Consider the following 17555-nt stretch of genomic DNA (forward strand, 5'->3'; position numbering starts at 1 on the left):
GCCGTTAAGTTCGCCGTCAATTCAAAAGGCCCCTTTAGATTTCGCTTTGTGTCTCTGACGGTCTGACTAATAATCTGACTGCCTCGCCGGTCCCACGTGCAACGGCTATCTTTCTTACGTGGCCGTCCCGTTTGCCACATCACCAACCCCAACAGTTTCCGCCGCTTCACGCGCGATGACAAACCGCTCCCAGTTTTAAACTCCACGCGCCACTCGGTGACAACGGCGCCACCCAACTTTTAATTTTTATTCCAAAAATGCCCTTTACCGTTGAAATTCAAATCCGTAAATACTCGAGGGTACTTTTGGAAATAAAATGGCTAAGATTAGCTGCCGGCAGTCATGGGCGGTGGCCAGTCAAACCGTCCTTTTTTTGTATTGTTTCCTAACTTTTTTCCAAATAAATAAAATATTAATATTCAATTAACATATATATTTAAAATAAAATAAGTATTTACTAAATTCATTTCTATCTTTAGTATACACAAAAAGTATTTAAAATCTATCAAAAAAGTGGCTTTGCAGTTTTGCGTTTGCGACAATTTTGGAAGCTTTATCAAATCGGGGAAAAAATTAATCAAAAGTTAAGTCATAGATTAAGGTGAAAGTAAATAAACAGTCATAATGATCTTCTAATATTTGTTTATTTACCTTTAATAAATATTTTCAAATAATAAATTAAATTCCTGTGATAAATTTCATTACACTTATCCAGAGTATTTCTAAGGCAAAAAATTAAATTAGAAGCGTTACTAATTTTGCATATATTATTGCATTTTATTGGTAAAACTATATATATTTATTCAGTATGTTAATTAATCCAATTTAATAATAATTATTATTATTATTTGATGTATGTGAATGTACACGTACACATATGTATACGTATGTGTGTGTGTATATATATGTATTGTACAAGTGAGGATTAGCTCATTCGGCCACAGTCATCACACACACTGCTTGGTCTTCCTTCCCGTCGGCTTTTCACATATTCTCTCTCCTCTCTCTCTCTCTCTGGTGTGTGTATATATATATTGGTGTACAGATTAAGGCCATTCATTTGTAGCTTCGATAATACGTCTGAGTTGGAATTAGCGTCACGAGCATCGTTCAGAAGAAGAGTTTGTTCTTCAACCAATAATCACCACGAGAAAGAGCATCATTTTTATCGCAAAGGAAATATGAATCTCAGTATGGAAGTTGTAACTGTCTCCCTTTGTTTTACCTTTCTAGTGTTATCTGTTGGTGGATTTTCCAGAAATCTTCCGATAGTTTCGTTCGAGGAAGGCTATTCGCAGCTTTTTGGAGATGATAATCTTATGGTTCTCAGAGATGGAAATTCCGTTCACCTCTCTCTGGATGAGAGGACAGGTATTTTTTTGTTAATTTTCAAGTAGAGAATTGTGATTTATCATATACGTGTTTGCGTGAATAATTCGAGTTTCTTTTGTGGTGGTGTGGTGTTCTGATGGTATGATTCTATGTAAATACTTCTGCTGTAAAGGATTGGAAATCTGTGTTGACGGTTTATTAGCGCAGGTGCTGGTTTTGTGTCGCAGGACCTGTATCTCCACGGACATTTTAGTGCTTCCATCAAGCTTCCTGCAGATTACACTGCCGGTGTTGTTGTTGCGTTTTATGTGAGTGATAAATTCACTAACTAATTCTTCATTCTTCTGTTAAGCAAATTAATTCATTGCTGTTAATTTCTCAGAAGTTCGCCACAGGCTGTCTATGCTTTTAATATCAACATATTTGAGTTTTCATGTGGATTTAAAACTGTTAATGTTTGCAATTCAGGTCCATAAAAATGATGCAAAAGCTTCTTTCGTTTGTTAAATGCTGTTTTCTCGAAGGACATAGTTAAGATGCTCTCCAGAAGAAACTCAATTGAATTCCAAAACAACTTTCACAAGTCATTTAAATGATATATCTGCATTATCTTTTTGTCTGCACCTTTATACAACTCTATATTGACTGGTATTCAAGCTCCCAAAAATGAAGTTAGTACGGATGGTCATCTGTATAATTTCGGGAAAACTGAATTTCACTGTGAGGTAAAATTTATGTCATGTTCGTTTCTTGCCACTAATGGCGGCAGATGTCGAACGGTGACCTGTATGAGAAGAACCATGATGAAATAGATTTTGAGTTTCTGGGGAACATAAGGGGTAAAGACTGGAGAATCCAGACGAACATTTATGGAAATGGAAGCACAAGCGTTGGCAGAGAAGAACGATACGGCCTCTGGTTTGATCCCTCTGAGGATTTCCACCAATACAGCATCGTCTGGACTGAGAATCTTATTGTGTGAGTAAATTTAAAAGTCTTCTGAATACAGCCCCCTTTCAATTTCATTTCCATTTCCGCAATTGACTGCTCACTGCTCAGCCCTGCAAGCAGCTTTTATTTTGTTTGATTCTGTCTTGAGTTTTCTCAAACGCTATTTCTGGATCCTCAGACGTAGTGTCCCTTTCAATAGGTAGCAAAGAAGCATGATATTGTTCTCTGAAACTGTATATAATCTATCGTTTAGGGCATCCGATGCCACTTTTCATAACCTTCCAAAACCAAAACTCGTGCTTTATTCTTTGGCATAGAATAACAATGGTATTGTAAATTTCAATTGCAGTACAAACAGTGATTCAATCGGAGTGTTCTGCTAATATTCTTAAGCTAACTTGCGAAAATGATCACATAGATTGAACCTAGCAATATTTGTTCTGCTTTCTCGAACTAGTTTAAAGATCAATGACTCATTCATCCTTTTGTTTCTCTGCTTCATGCGAGCTATGCTCAGGTTGGTGACTACAGTCACAAGATCCTCACCATGTCCCAGTTTCTTTCTTAAAAAAAAGATTATTTTTTTATGGATCCTTCATTCACATATAGTGTTTGTTACTGAAACTGTACTTATTTTCCATGCTTTTAATTTGCTTTACACCTTTTCCTTTTCCTCTTCCAATATGGACGGATATGTATTCTAACCTTTTAGCCCACATGATATGTGCATTTTCGGAATCCTTCAATCCACGCCTTGCTAATGTTTTGTTCATATTTGGTGTGTCTTCGAATTGTTCTGCAGCTTTTACGTCGACAATGTTCCCATTAGAGAGATCAAAAGGACAGATACAATGGGTGGGGACTTCCCCTCCAAGCCAATGTCTCTCTACGCCACAATCTGGGATGGTTCCACTTGGGCCACAAATGGAGGAAAATACAAAGTCAGTTACAAATATGCCCCTTACATAGCAGAATTCTCCAATTTCGTCCTCCATGGATGTGCTATTGACCCTATTTACCATGCCAAATGCGAAGACAGCCCAAAATTCTCCTCTATGGACAGTGGCATAACAAACACACATAGAACAAAAATGGTGAGGTTCAGGAAGAACTATCTCCAGTATTCATATTGCTATGATCATTCTCGCTACGAAACTCCACCTTCCGAATGTGTTATCGATCCCAAGGAAGCCGAAAGGCTCCGAGGATTTGATCCAGTCACATTTGGCGGAGCAGCCCATCGCCACCGTGGTAAGAGGCACCGTCGAGGCAAAGCATCTTCCTTCTAGGGAAGGTATGTTTCCTATTTGGTTCACAAGTGCTCATTATTATTGTTAGTTCTCTTCATTTTGATTACTTGGTGATGTTTTGTTTGGCTGTGTATAGAATTAAAGAGCATGAGCATAAACTTTGATGATGATATTGATATATATATATATATGTACGTATCTGTGTATGCCATTGAGGATCATGATGGGGCATGTGTGTGCATGTATTTATCATACCTGCTACACCATTAGGCACCCTTTAAAATAATGTCCCCTCGCCCATATATGTTATCATTATGTTATGCCTTTAGCTTTCAGTAATTTAATTTGGTCAGAATTTTTGAGTACCTTGACAAAAGCTTGTTGAGGCAATAGATTAAATATAGTATATACCTCTAGAGAGTGCATATATGATGGTCGTGTTATTAAAATTTATTTGGGATGGGGTGGGGCGGCTGGTGGTGGGTATAGGATTCCATCCCATTCCCTCGTTTTATTATCATTTATTTTTTTTTAATGTGAAAATATGCCGTTGTATTAGGCAAATACTCGAGTCTTGCACCGGAGTATGCTAACCACATCAGTTAGATAAGCCACTATAGCGTCAAGTCATTAAGACAATGTACCAATTACAGGCAAACAAATAGTAAATTTTATGAGATATTTTAGATATTCAATTTTATATTTTGCAAATTTATATTTAGATTTAATTTTATCTATATATTAAATTATTTAAATTATTAAATTTAAAACTAAATATTTAAAATATTTGAAAAGCTTCGTTACATTCCCTTCAATCCTTGAAAATTGTGTGTTATGTCAAGTGTGTGTTGTTTTTATAAGCGTGTCTGTTTTCCATAATGGACAAAAATTATGGCAATTGGTCTGTGCAGTTGCTTTGTCTTGTTCTGATGACCTTTTTGGTTTTTAATTTTCTTTTATTAAAAAATAAATGGTTGTCCGGAATCCGGTGTGGAGAAGAGAATGCGACAGCAGAAAAGTTTCAGCTGACAAAACTTGGATGTGAATGAAGACAAATAAGAATAGTTGGAGGTTTTACATTTATATAATCCTTGTGTTCCTTTTTCGGTGCTATTAATGTTTCTCTTTGGGTAAAAGATGATAAAAGAAGCCAGCTTATTTCCCATTTCATTCCACGACTGACCGACCTTTCGATAAAGAATCCAACAACTAAAAGCATAGGATGAAAAAAAAAATAACAATTTTCTTTTCTTGTTTTGAATGAAAACAATAAATAAGAATTTAAAATATATTTTCTTAAAAAAAAAAAAAAAAAAAAAGCCAAATTCTTGGATATAAAAATAAACAAACACTCCAAAGAGCCATTCCAAATGTGAATATGATATATATATATAGAGAGAGAGAGAGAGAGGGAGAGAGATGGATTAGCAGCAGCAAGGAAGAGAGAATAAAAAACAGCAAACCTTGTAGGGGAAAGGGAGAGTTAGCCCAAATCAATGGACAACGACGATTCAGGGATTCAGTTGGGCTACTTTTTTATTTTGTTTTGAACCATACCCACGCAATAATAGTAGTAATAAATAATAATGTACTACTATATAGTAACTACATTGAGGAGATTGTCTCTGTCAGAACCTACTCGACTTGTGCAGCAGCAGCAGCTTCAGCTTCCATGCTCTCGATCATTTTGACAAAATTTTGGACGATAGTTTTGCCCTGATCGGTGATGATGCTTTCTGGGTGGAATTGGACTCCCTGCCCACCCACCCAATCAACAAAACTATTTCAGCTTGTGTGTGTGATGCTTAACAGCACAAGCTCACACAGACTAAATTACTAATACCATATATATATGTATATATATAGCCATGGAAGTTAAGGAGATGAGAACTTGGACAACAACTTTACTAGAAACTGACGACAACAACTACGACGTTACCTGCAGATGCTTGTGTTCTCTGTGACGAACGCCCATTATTAGTCCGTCTTCTGTCCATGCAGTCGCCTCCAGGGCATCGCCTGGAAAGCTTTCCTTCTCTATTACAAGGCTATGGTATCTACAAGCAACAAATGGGCTGCACAACACAAGCCAATGATTTACTATCAAATCATAAGACATTAATAATGTAACTTGTTAAGGGGTGGCGGCCGTGATGTTAGAACAAATCTTAGTTCCAGCATCTATCAGAAATATATATATGGCTCTTCTCACACCTTATTTATTTTCAGACCACCAAACATAAAGACATTTTTGCTGATGCTTTACTGTTTAGTGTATAGTAGTAGTAAAACTAGGGAGAGTTGCACCGGATCATTGTCAATAATTTTATTTTTTATTTATTTATTTTTTAAAATAGAACTTACTTTGGTAAACCTTCAAACAGATTATGTTCTCCACCCTTGCTGTAGTACACAGGGGAAGTTTTTCCATGCATAACCCCATTAGGGGATCTCACGATTTTCCCTGCACACAAAAGAACTTTGTTTATGGCCAAAACAATCAAAAGAATGCATTGTAGTCTCATTACCGGCATGCACCACGTGCAAAATATATTAAACTCATTTCATTAGATCCATTTTCAGGACATATTAAGGAAAACATATAAATGGTGTCATATCTCTAACATTCTCTCACCAATCTAGCATTCAAATCGCAGTCTCAAATTCATTGGCCTAATTCTGTAGTAAAGAATCTAGTTCTGCCGTTAAATGAACTCTCAATGATTGGATAAGGCATTTAAGAAATCAAACTGATTTCAGGCAGCGAAACGACAAATCCAACAACTATGTCGAAATTCAGGGCGCAACACTCTTACAAATATTGACACGTGGATTTGTTTCGAGCTAAGCAATTAAATAGCCAGGGTTTCTCTTCAATACGATTTGAGATGAAAAGTTATCATCAAATATGGAAAGGTATCACAATCTAAGTAACATTCGCAGCATCAGATAACAACCATATTCGATAAAAGATTACCTCCAAAAGCTTCACCAATGCACTGCAGTCCCATGCAAACTCCAAACAGAGGCACACTAGGTCCAAACTCCAGCACTGTCTGCAGGGAGATTCCTGAATCTTGAGGAGCACCTAGTTTTTCAATGGAAATATAATGAAAAGTAGAACAAATGGAGAGTCAAAAGACAAGAAAGCATGTGTGGTAAAATCCTTACCAGGGCCAGGCGATATCAGTATACCTCTGGGGTTTTTCCTGCATATATCAATCACACAAAGTGTTATAACCATCTTAATTGCGTATCTCATATTACTAATTTGAACCCTTTTTTTTTTTTCAGATACTTTCAGATTCATAAACAAGCATGTAAGGTTTCACAGAGTAAAGAAAAACATGAGAAAGACTTCATACCATGGCTCTAATGTCATAGCAGAGGGCATAAGAGGTTCAAAGAATGCAGAATTACCCCATAGAGGTCAAAGAAAATATTATAAATAGCTATTTCTTTTGGATTAAAGCATAATCAAAATTTTATGGATTTCGTATACTGTATTTAAATATTAAATTCAAATTTCTCAAAGGCAATTGTGAATTTGTGAAGAAACAAATACACAAAAGAAAGACTGCAATGTTTATTTCTTCGTAACATACAAAAATGCTGCCCTTAAGTATATCAAAACTTCACATCTTGTAGCAGAATTTATCTCAACATAACGAAGTTTGAAAGACACCAAATTCAAGATTTCACAAAAGGAAATCGTTCAAAACAAGTCCTATAACATCAATCGAAAATTGTGTATCGAATAAGATAAATCTCAATCGAAGTTAAGTCTCGCCAGATCTAAACCGTTCGTTTGCTCCGACGTGGTTGTGTCGATATACAAGTTTCGATAATATATGTTCATTTATATAGACAGTTAAGTGAAAATACTTGTGTACCTCCTCAGCTCGTCCACGTTGATTTCGTCGTTCCGGTAAACCTCGAACTCGCAGCCAAGCTCTCCCATATACTATCAAAATCCAAGCCACAAAAATTAATGCGATTTTATCGGTGAACAATCCACACAATCGAGTGCAATTAGATCTTGAAATCACGAAATTCGAACTTACCTGGCAGAGATTGTAAGTAAAGCTGTCGTAATTGTCAATAACTGCAATTCGGCTTCCGGTCCTTTTCTCGGACGGCGAATTGACAGCGGCGACGGATGTTCCTCCAGAAACCGCGAGGAGCGGTTTGGTCCGAGAAGAGCAGGAGAGCGCGCGGCGGTGGCGCATGCATGGGGAGCTGAGGCCTTGTGCCAGGGGAGACGCGAGCTTTTGCTGCGGTGATGAAATGAGAGATGATGGTAGCTTGACTAAAGCGAAAGTCGCGGCGGAGATGTCGATTCCGGCCATGGCAACAGCAGCGGCGGCGGCGGCGGCGATGGGAAGCTGTAGAGAGAGAGAGTGCAGCTTCGAATTGACGGTTGCGTTCAATTAATAAATGTACTATATATTTAAAAGGAAAACAAATATACTTCATCCGTACTAAATAAATGTAACCTGATTTACTGTAGATTTTTAGCATTAATAGTATTATATTTGTATTTAGAATAAAATTTTATTTTTGTTCTTATTTATTTTTTGTAATATGGTTAAATAATTATAATATTTCTGTAATAATACGTAATTTGATTTTTATTTTATTTTTAAATTATGAGTATAATTATTAAAAAGGTAATCAATAGTAGTATATTAATCTGGAATTAATATAAATAGAAAAAATATATATACATTGATTTGGGATAAATAAAAAATATATTTGTTTAATACTTAGTTTATATTTTTTATATTAAATATAAATAATTATGTTGGTAATAATTATTTTTTTTAATATAGTAACAATATTTTTTATATAAATATCAAATACATATTTTACTCTATTTGTACTTTATAAAGACAAAATATTAAATCATCACACACTTTTGCTAGTAAATAACCTTTTGAAATGAAACCGGAGAAAAAAAGTTTATTTTGTATTGAATGTTAATTTATAAATATATATTAAAAAAAAAAATAGAGCTCAGTCCGTTCTCATCGATTTTTTTTTTATTATTTTTATTTTTTTTATTTAAAAATATTTATTTTATATTATAATAAAAATAATGAAAATACATTTTAATTTTTATATAAAGTACAAAATGTCATTCACGTATAAAATAATAGAAAAGGATTAAGTATAAATTAAGAAGGGTGTGTTTTTTATATTTTTATACATATTGATATTAATGATCCGATTAAATATTTTAAAATAAAAATAATTAAATAAAAACTTTGATTGATAAAATATTTAAAAATAATTAAATATTTATAAAAATGCATTTTACAAATATATATTGATTGATTATTAATCTGAAAAATAGCATAAAAATTGGTTACAGAAAAGTATTTTTTTAGTATAATTAAGATGACTGTATTAAAGTTAATATGGTAAGTAATAATCGAGATATGACATGATATTAAAATCCATTTAAAAATATTTTTCACAAATATATTTAGTACCTTAATTATGATTTATTTCTAAGTTTGTTGCATATGTTTGAATCCACTCTCCGCGGATAAAGTATACATTTAGTTTTGACGCGGTTTAAGAAATAATAGCATTTTAATTACAGTGAGCAGGTAAAAATAGTATAACGACACATAAAAATAAGATATTTAATGAAATGGTTACTTTGTAATTGAAGGTCCCAAAATAAAAATATGTATATTTTGTAACTGGACGAGAGTATTAGGTAAATTCAATATAATTAAAAATAAAAAATTAGTAAAAATTAAAACAGTGTTAAAAAAAAAAGTTTCTCTTTGATAGAAAGTTGCAAGCAGAGACTTTTCTTTGGTGGACGTCGGTTGTCGGGTCATTCACATTTAACATTGTCTAAATATAATTATAAAATTAAAATTAATTATATTATTATAGTGCTTTATATTTATACTTTTTTTTTTGAATTTTTTATGGTATAATTCACATTAAGTTTATATCATAAATTTTATAATAGTTTTTTTATATATTGCATAAATATTAAGTATAATAAAATAAATAATAACAATAGGTTTAAAAGCTATTTTAAACAAACAAAATTCAATTCAATTATGTTCTTTCGAAGGATTTGTATTTTTATTTGAACAGAGATTTAAATACAATATTTTATTCTTCATAGAAAAATGAGTTTATTTTATTTTGTTTACTACAGGGAGATTATTCTAGACTATTCATCCCTATTTAATTAATAATATATCACGGTGTCTTGTTAACCTTACAGCTTATTTTAAGCTATGTATATACATACAAAATTTTAATGTTTTAATATTATCTATTAAAGGTGTGTTTGCTTGGGGATTGGATTGGATTTACACTATTCATCCAATTTTTTTCTCCAAAAAAATCAAATCAAACATCTATTTTTCATTTTTTTATATTCTACTAAAAATTAATTTTACATTCAAAACATCACATCAACACCTATTTATATCACATCATACAACTATTCAAATTCAAAATTTTTACTATTCAAATCTCAACTCAAAATCCAAACCCCCAAACAAACACGCCCTTGACAGTTTTTTTTAATTAGCACATTAAATATTAATTTTTATTTCCTCCGTCTCAATACAACGGTATTGTTTACCATTTTTGTAAGTCTTATTTTTATAAATAATCATATCACTATAAAACTACCTTTACTCTTTCATTATTATTACACAATTGTCACTATTTTTTACAGTATTTTTTATCCACTGTCAATATAATATCAATATTCCTTAAATCTGTCGAACACAACTCAAACTATAGTTCTAAATGGTAGAAGTATATTTTTTTAAAAAAATTAAAATTCCAAAATCTTAAAAAACACCGAGGAGGCCCGTATAGGTGTACGATAAAAGAATAATACTATAAATCAAATAGACAGTGAAATATTGATAGCACACGGCTCAAATAAATAACGATCCATTTCATCGCATGCTAGGGGTGGAGGTAAACACCTCGTATTTCTTTAATATAAAATTAGTATTATTAAATAACTTGTGTTATTTATTATCTAATTTTTACTTATTGTACTTATAAAATTTTATATTAATAAAAATAAAAATCACATAATAACTTATTTATATCAGATTTATTCAAAAGAATTTTTTGTTCCTTTTTTAACTTACGAGGATTTAAAGACCACAAACAAACCATGTATAACATTAATGTCTGAATGGACTATAGGAGAGCCCTACATATGTTTGTAAGTCGATTTCTATACTATTCATTTTTTGTTTTATTCTCTTAAAATTATTCATTTAAATATATACACATATATATATATATTAATTTAAATATATTTTGAAACCCATATCCAAACAAACCCTTACCAACCAACCAAACAATTTAATAGAAAATAGTATCAAATGGACCTACCTGTCAGCATTTACTTCATCTATTAACTATCATTATCATACTCCATATTCTTCAAAGCCCCATCCCAACAAAATTTATTATTTAGTAGACAACCATCAACCATCAACTATCAACTATCCAAAATAATAATAATAATAATAATAATAATAACAAACATAAAAACTAAAAAAAAAAAAAAAAACAAGCATATATAATATAGTCCTTCATTGCAATACAAGAATTACATCTTCAATAATAATAATAATAATGGAAAATTGAAAGTAACTATAATATAGCCAACCCCAACTATTAACTAGGTTTTGAAAATTAACAAAAACAAGATGCAGGTTTTATAAGCTACAAAAAAACATTCACTTCAAATCAAGAACAACCATTCCCATCAAAAGAAGAAGAAGAAGAAGCTATGAAAATTAATAAAGGGCCAATTCAAGTCAAGAACCAAACCTCAATCCAATCGAATGTACATCATCAGATCAATCTTCCTCCATCAAACTGTTCTCACCTTCCTTCTGTTGGCGTAAATCGAGTCGGGATTCCGGAGGTTCGGGTCGGCATTGTGCTGCTACTGCTGTACCTGTAAGAAGGCCCTTCCATGCCACTCATCCCTTCCATGGCTTGCCATCTCTGGATTGCCTGAGGCAGCGTCATGTCGTAATCGATCCCGTACAAGTCGTCGGGATCGGCTGGCTCCGCTGGCCTCCAGAGCTCGGCCAGAGAGGAAAGAACATTGACGGCATGACCCATGTCGGGTCTTTGAGAAGGTTCCCTAGCTGTGCAATGTCCTGCAAGCTCGGCAACTGTCATGATGCTGGGAAGCGTTTCTTCATCGGGATCCATGGCTGGATCGATGGCTTTAGCAAAAGTGTCTTTCTTGATGAGCAAGCGCCGGAACCATGGCACCAGGTGCTGCATATCATCTTCCAGAGTTTCGTCTAACGCTTTTCTCCCTGTTACCATCTCCATTAGGATAACTCCGAAGCTGTAGACATCGATCTTGGTAGTCACTTTTCCAGTCACTGTCCCATTACACACATAAACAACTCCTCAATTTAGGCATAGTGAAGAAATCGATATGCATAATTCATAAAGATGAAACAAGAAAAGATATTTACAATCTATACGAATTAAAAACATGTTTTAATGTAACATCGAATAGAGATACCTGCATATTCGGGTGCTAAATAGCCGAAGGTTCCGGCCAATTTAGTAGCAACAGAAGCTGCTCCATCAGGTGCGAGTCGAACAAGCCCAAAATCTGCAACTTTAGCCCTCATATCATCTCCAAGAAGTATGTTCGATGGCTTAAGGTCGCGGTGAATAAAACTTTGCCGAGCCAAACTGTGAAGGTATTCAACTCCTCTAGCGACATCCAGTGCAATGATCAGTCTTTTCGACCATTCCAGGGGCTTTAACCCTTCGGTTTTCCAGCCAAACAGAAACCTGCTAAGTGTCCCCTGAGGCATGTGTTCATAGACAAGAAGCCTCTCATTTCCTTCCAAGCAATACCCCAAAAGTGCGACCAAATGCCGATGTCGAACCTTTGTGAGTACAGAGATTTCAGATTTGAACTCCTCTAAACCTTTGTCACTCATCGTATTGGATTCCATCCGCTTGACAGCAATCTTAGTGCCGTCATGCAGCTCTCCTTCATAAACAGTTCCAAACCCACCCCTACCAAGTATATTGCGTTCACTGAAATTGTTCGTCACGCTCCTCAGAATCTGAATGGATATCACCATGTTACCAGTATCGGCCAGATTAAGGTTACTTGGTCCGCTGCTTCCTCCACTAGTCGTCCCCTTTGAATCTCCATATGGTGCAGAATCAGCAATGGCGATCTTAACAGGGTCCTCAGACCCACCAGAGCGACGAGGATGTATAACCATGTCGAAGGGAGAATAAGCCTTACCCCTCTGCTTGTGTTTCTTTCTATAAACCAAGAAAAACACAACAACGACAACTGCTAAAACTCCACCCACTACCAAGCCTACAATCACTCCAACGGAATTCTTTCCATTGCCGCTGTTACTCCCGCCACTTCCACCACCAGTTCCGCCAGGAGCTCCAGGTGCCCCGGGAGGCGGGACATCCTTTCCTATATTCACATTTCCATCAGTTTTCACAACCACTGTAATCTTAAAAGCAGGAATTTGTCCATAAATCTGATTATTCGAAACATCTAGTAAGCTAAGGTTGGGCAAGGATGTCAGCTCCTTTGGAATAGTTCCACTCAAGTTATTATCCGACAGGATCAATGTCTGTAGTGATGGTATCCCCGAAAAACTTGAAGAGATAGTCCCGGTAAGACCCATCCCCTTGAAGTTCACAACAGTGATGCTGCCATTGTTGTTGCAGGTGATCCCTTTCCATGATCCACGGCAGGGATCATTCCCTTTCCAGCTCTGGGCAAAGGTCCCCGGATAACCAAATGCCTGCACCACAGCAAGTAGACTATTCACGCGTGGATCACAATCTTCACCAGGGTTGGATGAACAAAAGCTATCACTATTTGGCGATGTATCCACTATCACAGAGCTACTGAACTTGGGAGTCTTCCCCTGAAATAAATTATGAGTCAAATTCACCACTTTCAGAGATGGCAACCCCACTAAGGAGTCTGGTACCGGACCTGTCAAAGAATTGCCTCTTAAACTCAAATTCTGCAACTGAATTAAGCCAGAGAAATCCGGTAAGGGTCCAGAGAAGGAGTTGTCGTGCAACCAAACCTCAGACAACTGAGTCATGTTCTGTAGAACGGCAATGGAACCATTCAATTTCGAACCGCTCGTCTGCCCATTGAGCCACAGCGACTGTATGGAAGATCCTGAAAACGACGACGGCAATGGACCTTCCAGAAAATTAAACGACATATGCAGAGTAGTCAAGCTCGAAAACTTATCAAAGAAATTCGGCAGAGGCCCAGATATATTCGCTCCGGTAGCGGAAAACGTTTGCAGACCAGAGGCACTCGTGAGACCATCCGGAATCGACCATGAGCTAAATTTATTGCCATCTAAGTAAACCACTTGAAGCGAGGAGACGCCATTGAAGAAATCTTCCGGAATCGAGGTAAAACCATTGCCGTTGAGAAGAACGCTCTGCAACGAGTTCAATCCAGAGAAGCTTGGGAGTGGACCGCCGATTGAATTGTTTTGTGCTTCGAAAACCACCAGAGACGTGAGATTGTTCAGGTTCGGCGGGAGGGAGCCTTGCAGGTTCTGATTTCCGATTTGAATCCGAGTAACGCGTCCGCCGGCGGCGCACTGGACGTTCTTCCATTTGCAAGGGTCCGAGTCCGTCCAACCGAGTTGAATCGGCGAGTTCAAACTCCTTTTCAACGCCTGCATCACCGCCGCATCGTTTGATTGCGAATTCCCAACGCTCACCAACCACAACGAACAGAAGGCGAACAAAATCAACATTAAATCCATTCAGAAACAATCTGAATGGAAACAAGTTCACTGTCGTCCGATTGAAGCCAAATTCTGACACAACGGCGACGGTGAGTAGCCAAAATCGAGACAGTCGACGAAAATCTCACGCCGTAAATAGAAGAACTACGCAAAATCCACCGACGAAAAAGGAAAAACACTCACACTACCAAAATGTAAAAATCGCATTGGCCGTTTTCCCTTGACTGCTCCCGATTCTTCGTCTTCCCGGCTAATCGGCGACGAGATGAGATCAATTTTCTTCAGAAAATCAGTAATGGTTTTCGGGAAGATGAAACGAGGGTTTTGCAGCAGTGTGCGTACTGCGTGATTTTCCCTTTCCACCATAAAAATGGGCAAACAAAGCAATTGAAGAGTTTTCATCTTCATGGGCGCTATTAGGAGAGGAGGGAACGGACAGAATAAAAATTAATCCCGCAGTCCCAGGATCACAGAGCCAGATTAATCTAAGCCATTGATATCTGGAGCGCAGCCGTCAGGATGAATCCGGTGCCGGAGTTCTAGACTCTTCGCAAAATACAGTTGGCAGGTCCGTGTGGGGTCCACTTGAAATATTATTTCAGATATTTTATATGGAAATAAAGAAATTAAATTAGGAAATCTTGATTATTTTTTTACTGTTGAGAAGAAATGGATGGGGAGGATTTGCTTGATTAATCAGGTAAAAAATTAAATAATGGAATTAAATATTTTTAAATATGTTGCATAATTTTTGGTTGAGTAAACTTGCAGTAATTGAATAGCATTGATTATTTTAGGTTATTTATTACCGGAATATTTGAAAATAAAATTTTGATGGATAAATATAGAAATTACAGCACATGCAAAGCAGGATTGGTGGTAGCTAATTACAATTTGCCACCCTTAAAAGATGATTATTATAAAAATCGCCTTACATTTTGGAGGTTTGAAATTATTTTCTATAATATTAAAATTTTTAGTCGCTGCTCTTGAAATGTGCTATACATAAACTTTCTTCTATCTAATTTAATAATCTGTATATTAGGCTCGATAAAACAAATTGCACAAAGCTCCTGCACATAGTTTTAATAAAAAAGTTTTGAATGAATAAATAAAACGAATCAATTGAAATGAAAATGACGAAAAAAAAAACCATTAAAATAAAAAAAAAAAATGAGTATTTTACTATTCCCAACCAAATATATTATTTTTATTTTATAAATTATCAAATCAAATCATAAAAGTTAAAACACTTCCATACATCCAACACAATCTAACTCTTATTCTTTATGATATGATTAAATTATAATATTTTCTCCGTCTCATTAAAGGTTATTATTTTTTTTCATTCGTTCCAAAACAAAGTTATTATTTTTTAATTTAATAATTGCAATACATACCTAACATAATAAATATCATTTCAACTTACAATATATTACATAAATGTCATTACTTTTATCCCCTGCCTTTTTATTTATTTACTTTTTAAATAAAAATATTTCTTTAATATAATATTTAAAAATAATAATAATTTGATAAAGAAAAATCATAAGTAACAAACCCTAATTATTATTAGCACAACAATATTCAATTAATTGAACTTGACCTAAATTAAAAATTGCATATAAGAGATTAAAACAAACATATTACTCACTACTAATTAACATATTCATTGAATTTGACCTAGTTTTAGAATTAAATTTACTAATATGTCTAATATTTTATTATAAATATTAGTAGCATTTATTAAAAATAATTAATATCTAACTTATGTACTGTTATACAAAAATGAAGCAACTCAACTAACAATATCTATTAAATACACATGCAATGATTTTCATAACAATAATTGACATTATTTGATTTTAATATTTAAATCGAGTGACAGGATTGGGTCCTGATTATTTTAAATCAGTGCCATGTTGATTAGTGCTAATATTAGCATACATAATTAGATTAATTATATTATAAATAAAATTAGTTAACATAATTATTTTTTTACACTATCAGCATTAGTGCTGATGTTTTTACTATAAGCACTCAATCCTTCTCCTTAAATCGACAATAATGATTAAAGATTCTGCCAACTTTGCAACTTGAGCAGCTTTTTGTTGTCTGGCTTCCTTTCGCTCAATCTTCTCGATCTCAAAATTAAATATCAGTTCATATATACGAGAAGAACATGGCATAAACATGAGGATAAATAAAAATAACACAAAAGAGTAAAACAAAGCGTCAATCCCCGGCAACGGTGCAAAAATTTGACCTGTCGCGCGGTCAATCAAATATTTCACATATTCTTTGATCACAATTTAATGTAATAAGGGGAATGGATCGTCTCCACATGGATTATGTAATTCACTCTTTCGTGTTCTAATGCAGTAAATAATTGGAGAAAACTTTCTTTTATTATCTAATGAAAGTAAAACAAGAAAGCAACTAAATTAAGGGTGAACTAGCTATTACGGGGATGTCTGGCTCAAGGGATGATGCAATTATGACACTTGTGTTTTTTTATTGATTCAATAAAGTTTGTTCTTATTAAAGTATCAATAAATTAATTATAGTTATAAATAAGCTATGATAACCAATTTTTTCTTTACAGTGTAGGTAATTAAGGTATGACCATTAACTACCCTTAATTAAGCAAATAAACCTAGGTGCGCTCATAAGAAATATTGTCTAATCTCATTCTAATTTAGAAAAACTCAATTCAAAACAATTACTACCTAAGAAGAACAATTAGATTTGATTGCCTAACCCCCGGAAAGGAACTATTCAACCCGGTTGTCACATATTAAAGTGCGAATACAATTACAGATATCCTACCTGAATTGACTTTAGATTATCAGACTAATTCAAATATCGGTACCAAAATATTCAATCAATCTAACAATCACAAACGTTATTATCAGAATTAGACAAATATTGATAATTAAAATGAACTTTTATAAAGAAAATTAAGAATCTCCAAAACATTATCAACCCTAAAATCAGAAAAATATCTACTCCATAATCAAAGAACAAAGAACAAACGAGAAAGATAAATTCATAGTGGGAGGGGAAATCTTTTCCGTCGATTTGCTCATGCGCGATCTATGAGTCTACGAGTCTTCTACTCTTGTGCGTATTTGCTCTGGCCGTCCCCTCTTCATGTGCGTATCTGCTTTGACCGTTATTCTCCTCGTGTGCGTATCTGCTCTGGCCGTTC

At 34.6% G+C, this 17555-nt stretch overlaps 3 protein-coding genes across 3 annotated transcripts; 1 reads left to right on the forward strand and 2 right to left on the reverse strand.

The window, feature by feature from the left end:
- Positions 1-941: 941 nt before the first annotated feature.
- On the forward strand, positions 942-3868 carry LOC127260928 (probable xyloglucan endotransglucosylase/hydrolase protein 28). The gene is made up of 4 exons (XM_051288991.1): positions 942-1371; positions 1540-1640; positions 2102-2310; positions 3086-3868. Exons 1-4 carry the CDS (start codon positions 1182-1184, stop codon positions 3570-3572), a joined length of 987 nt encoding a protein of 328 aa, XP_051144948.1. The 5' UTR covers positions 942-1181; the 3' UTR covers positions 3573-3868.
- A 1031-nt stretch (positions 3869-4899) lies between these two features.
- Positions 4900-7941, reverse strand: LOC127260929 (anthranilate synthase beta subunit 2, chloroplastic-like). The gene is made up of 7 exons (XM_051288992.1): positions 7598-7941; positions 7427-7497; positions 6705-6742; positions 6511-6621; positions 5898-5997; positions 5473-5608; positions 4900-5288 (listed from the first exon to the last, which is right to left on the reverse strand). The coding sequence occupies exons 1-7, from the start codon at positions 7880-7882 to the stop codon at positions 5169-5171; spliced, it is 861 nt and encodes a 286-aa protein (XP_051144949.1). The 5' UTR covers positions 7883-7941; the 3' UTR covers positions 4900-5168.
- Positions 7942-11135: 3194 nt separating this feature from the next.
- LOC127260927 (receptor protein kinase TMK1-like) lies at positions 11136-14712 on the reverse strand. The gene is made up of 2 exons (XM_051288990.1): positions 12094-14712; positions 11136-11947 (listed from the first exon to the last, which is right to left on the reverse strand). The coding sequence occupies exons 1-2, from the start codon at positions 14360-14362 to the stop codon at positions 11430-11432; spliced, it is 2787 nt and encodes a 928-aa protein (XP_051144947.1). The 5' UTR covers positions 14363-14712; the 3' UTR covers positions 11136-11429.
- Positions 14713-17555: the final 2843 nt, after the last annotated feature.

The sequence above is a fragment of the Andrographis paniculata genome, unplaced genomic scaffold (genome assembly GCF_009805555.1).
Source record: "Andrographis paniculata isolate CXL003 unplaced genomic scaffold, ASM980555v1 Contig62END, whole genome shotgun sequence".
Lineage (NCBI taxonomy): Eukaryota > Viridiplantae > Streptophyta > Magnoliopsida > Lamiales > Acanthaceae > Andrographis > Andrographis paniculata.

Coding starts and splice junctions, on each gene's coding strand:
- LOC127260928 (XM_051288991.1), top strand. CDS start 1,182: ATGAATCTCAGTATGGAAGTTGTAACTGTCTCCCTTTGTTTTACCTTT. Junction 1,641..2,101: donor GTGTTGTTGTTGCGTTTTAT/GTGAGTGATAAA, acceptor TAATGGCGGCAG/ATGTCGAACGGTGACCTGTA. Junction 2,311..3,085: donor TGGACTGAGAATCTTATTGT/GTGAGTAAATTT, acceptor ATTGTTCTGCAG/CTTTTACGTCGACAATGTTC.
- LOC127260929 (XM_051288992.1), bottom strand. CDS start 7,882: ATGGCCGGAATCGACATCTCCGCCGCGACTTTCGCTTTAGTCAAGCTA. Junction 6,622..6,704: donor ACTGATATCGCCTGGCCCTG/GTAAGGATTTTA, acceptor TTGAAAAACTAG/GTGCTCCTCAAGATTCAGGA. Junction 5,289..5,472: donor GAGAACACAAGCATCTGCAG/GTAACGTCGTAG, acceptor GTGGGTGGGCAG/GGAGTCCAATTCCACCCAGA.
- LOC127260927 (XM_051288990.1), bottom strand. CDS start 14,362: ATGGATTTAATGTTGATTTTGTTCGCCTTCTGTTCGTTGTGGTTGGTG. Junction 11,948..12,093: donor TTTAGCACCCGAATATGCAG/GTATCTCTATTC, acceptor GTAATGGGACAG/TGACTGGAAAAGTGACTACC.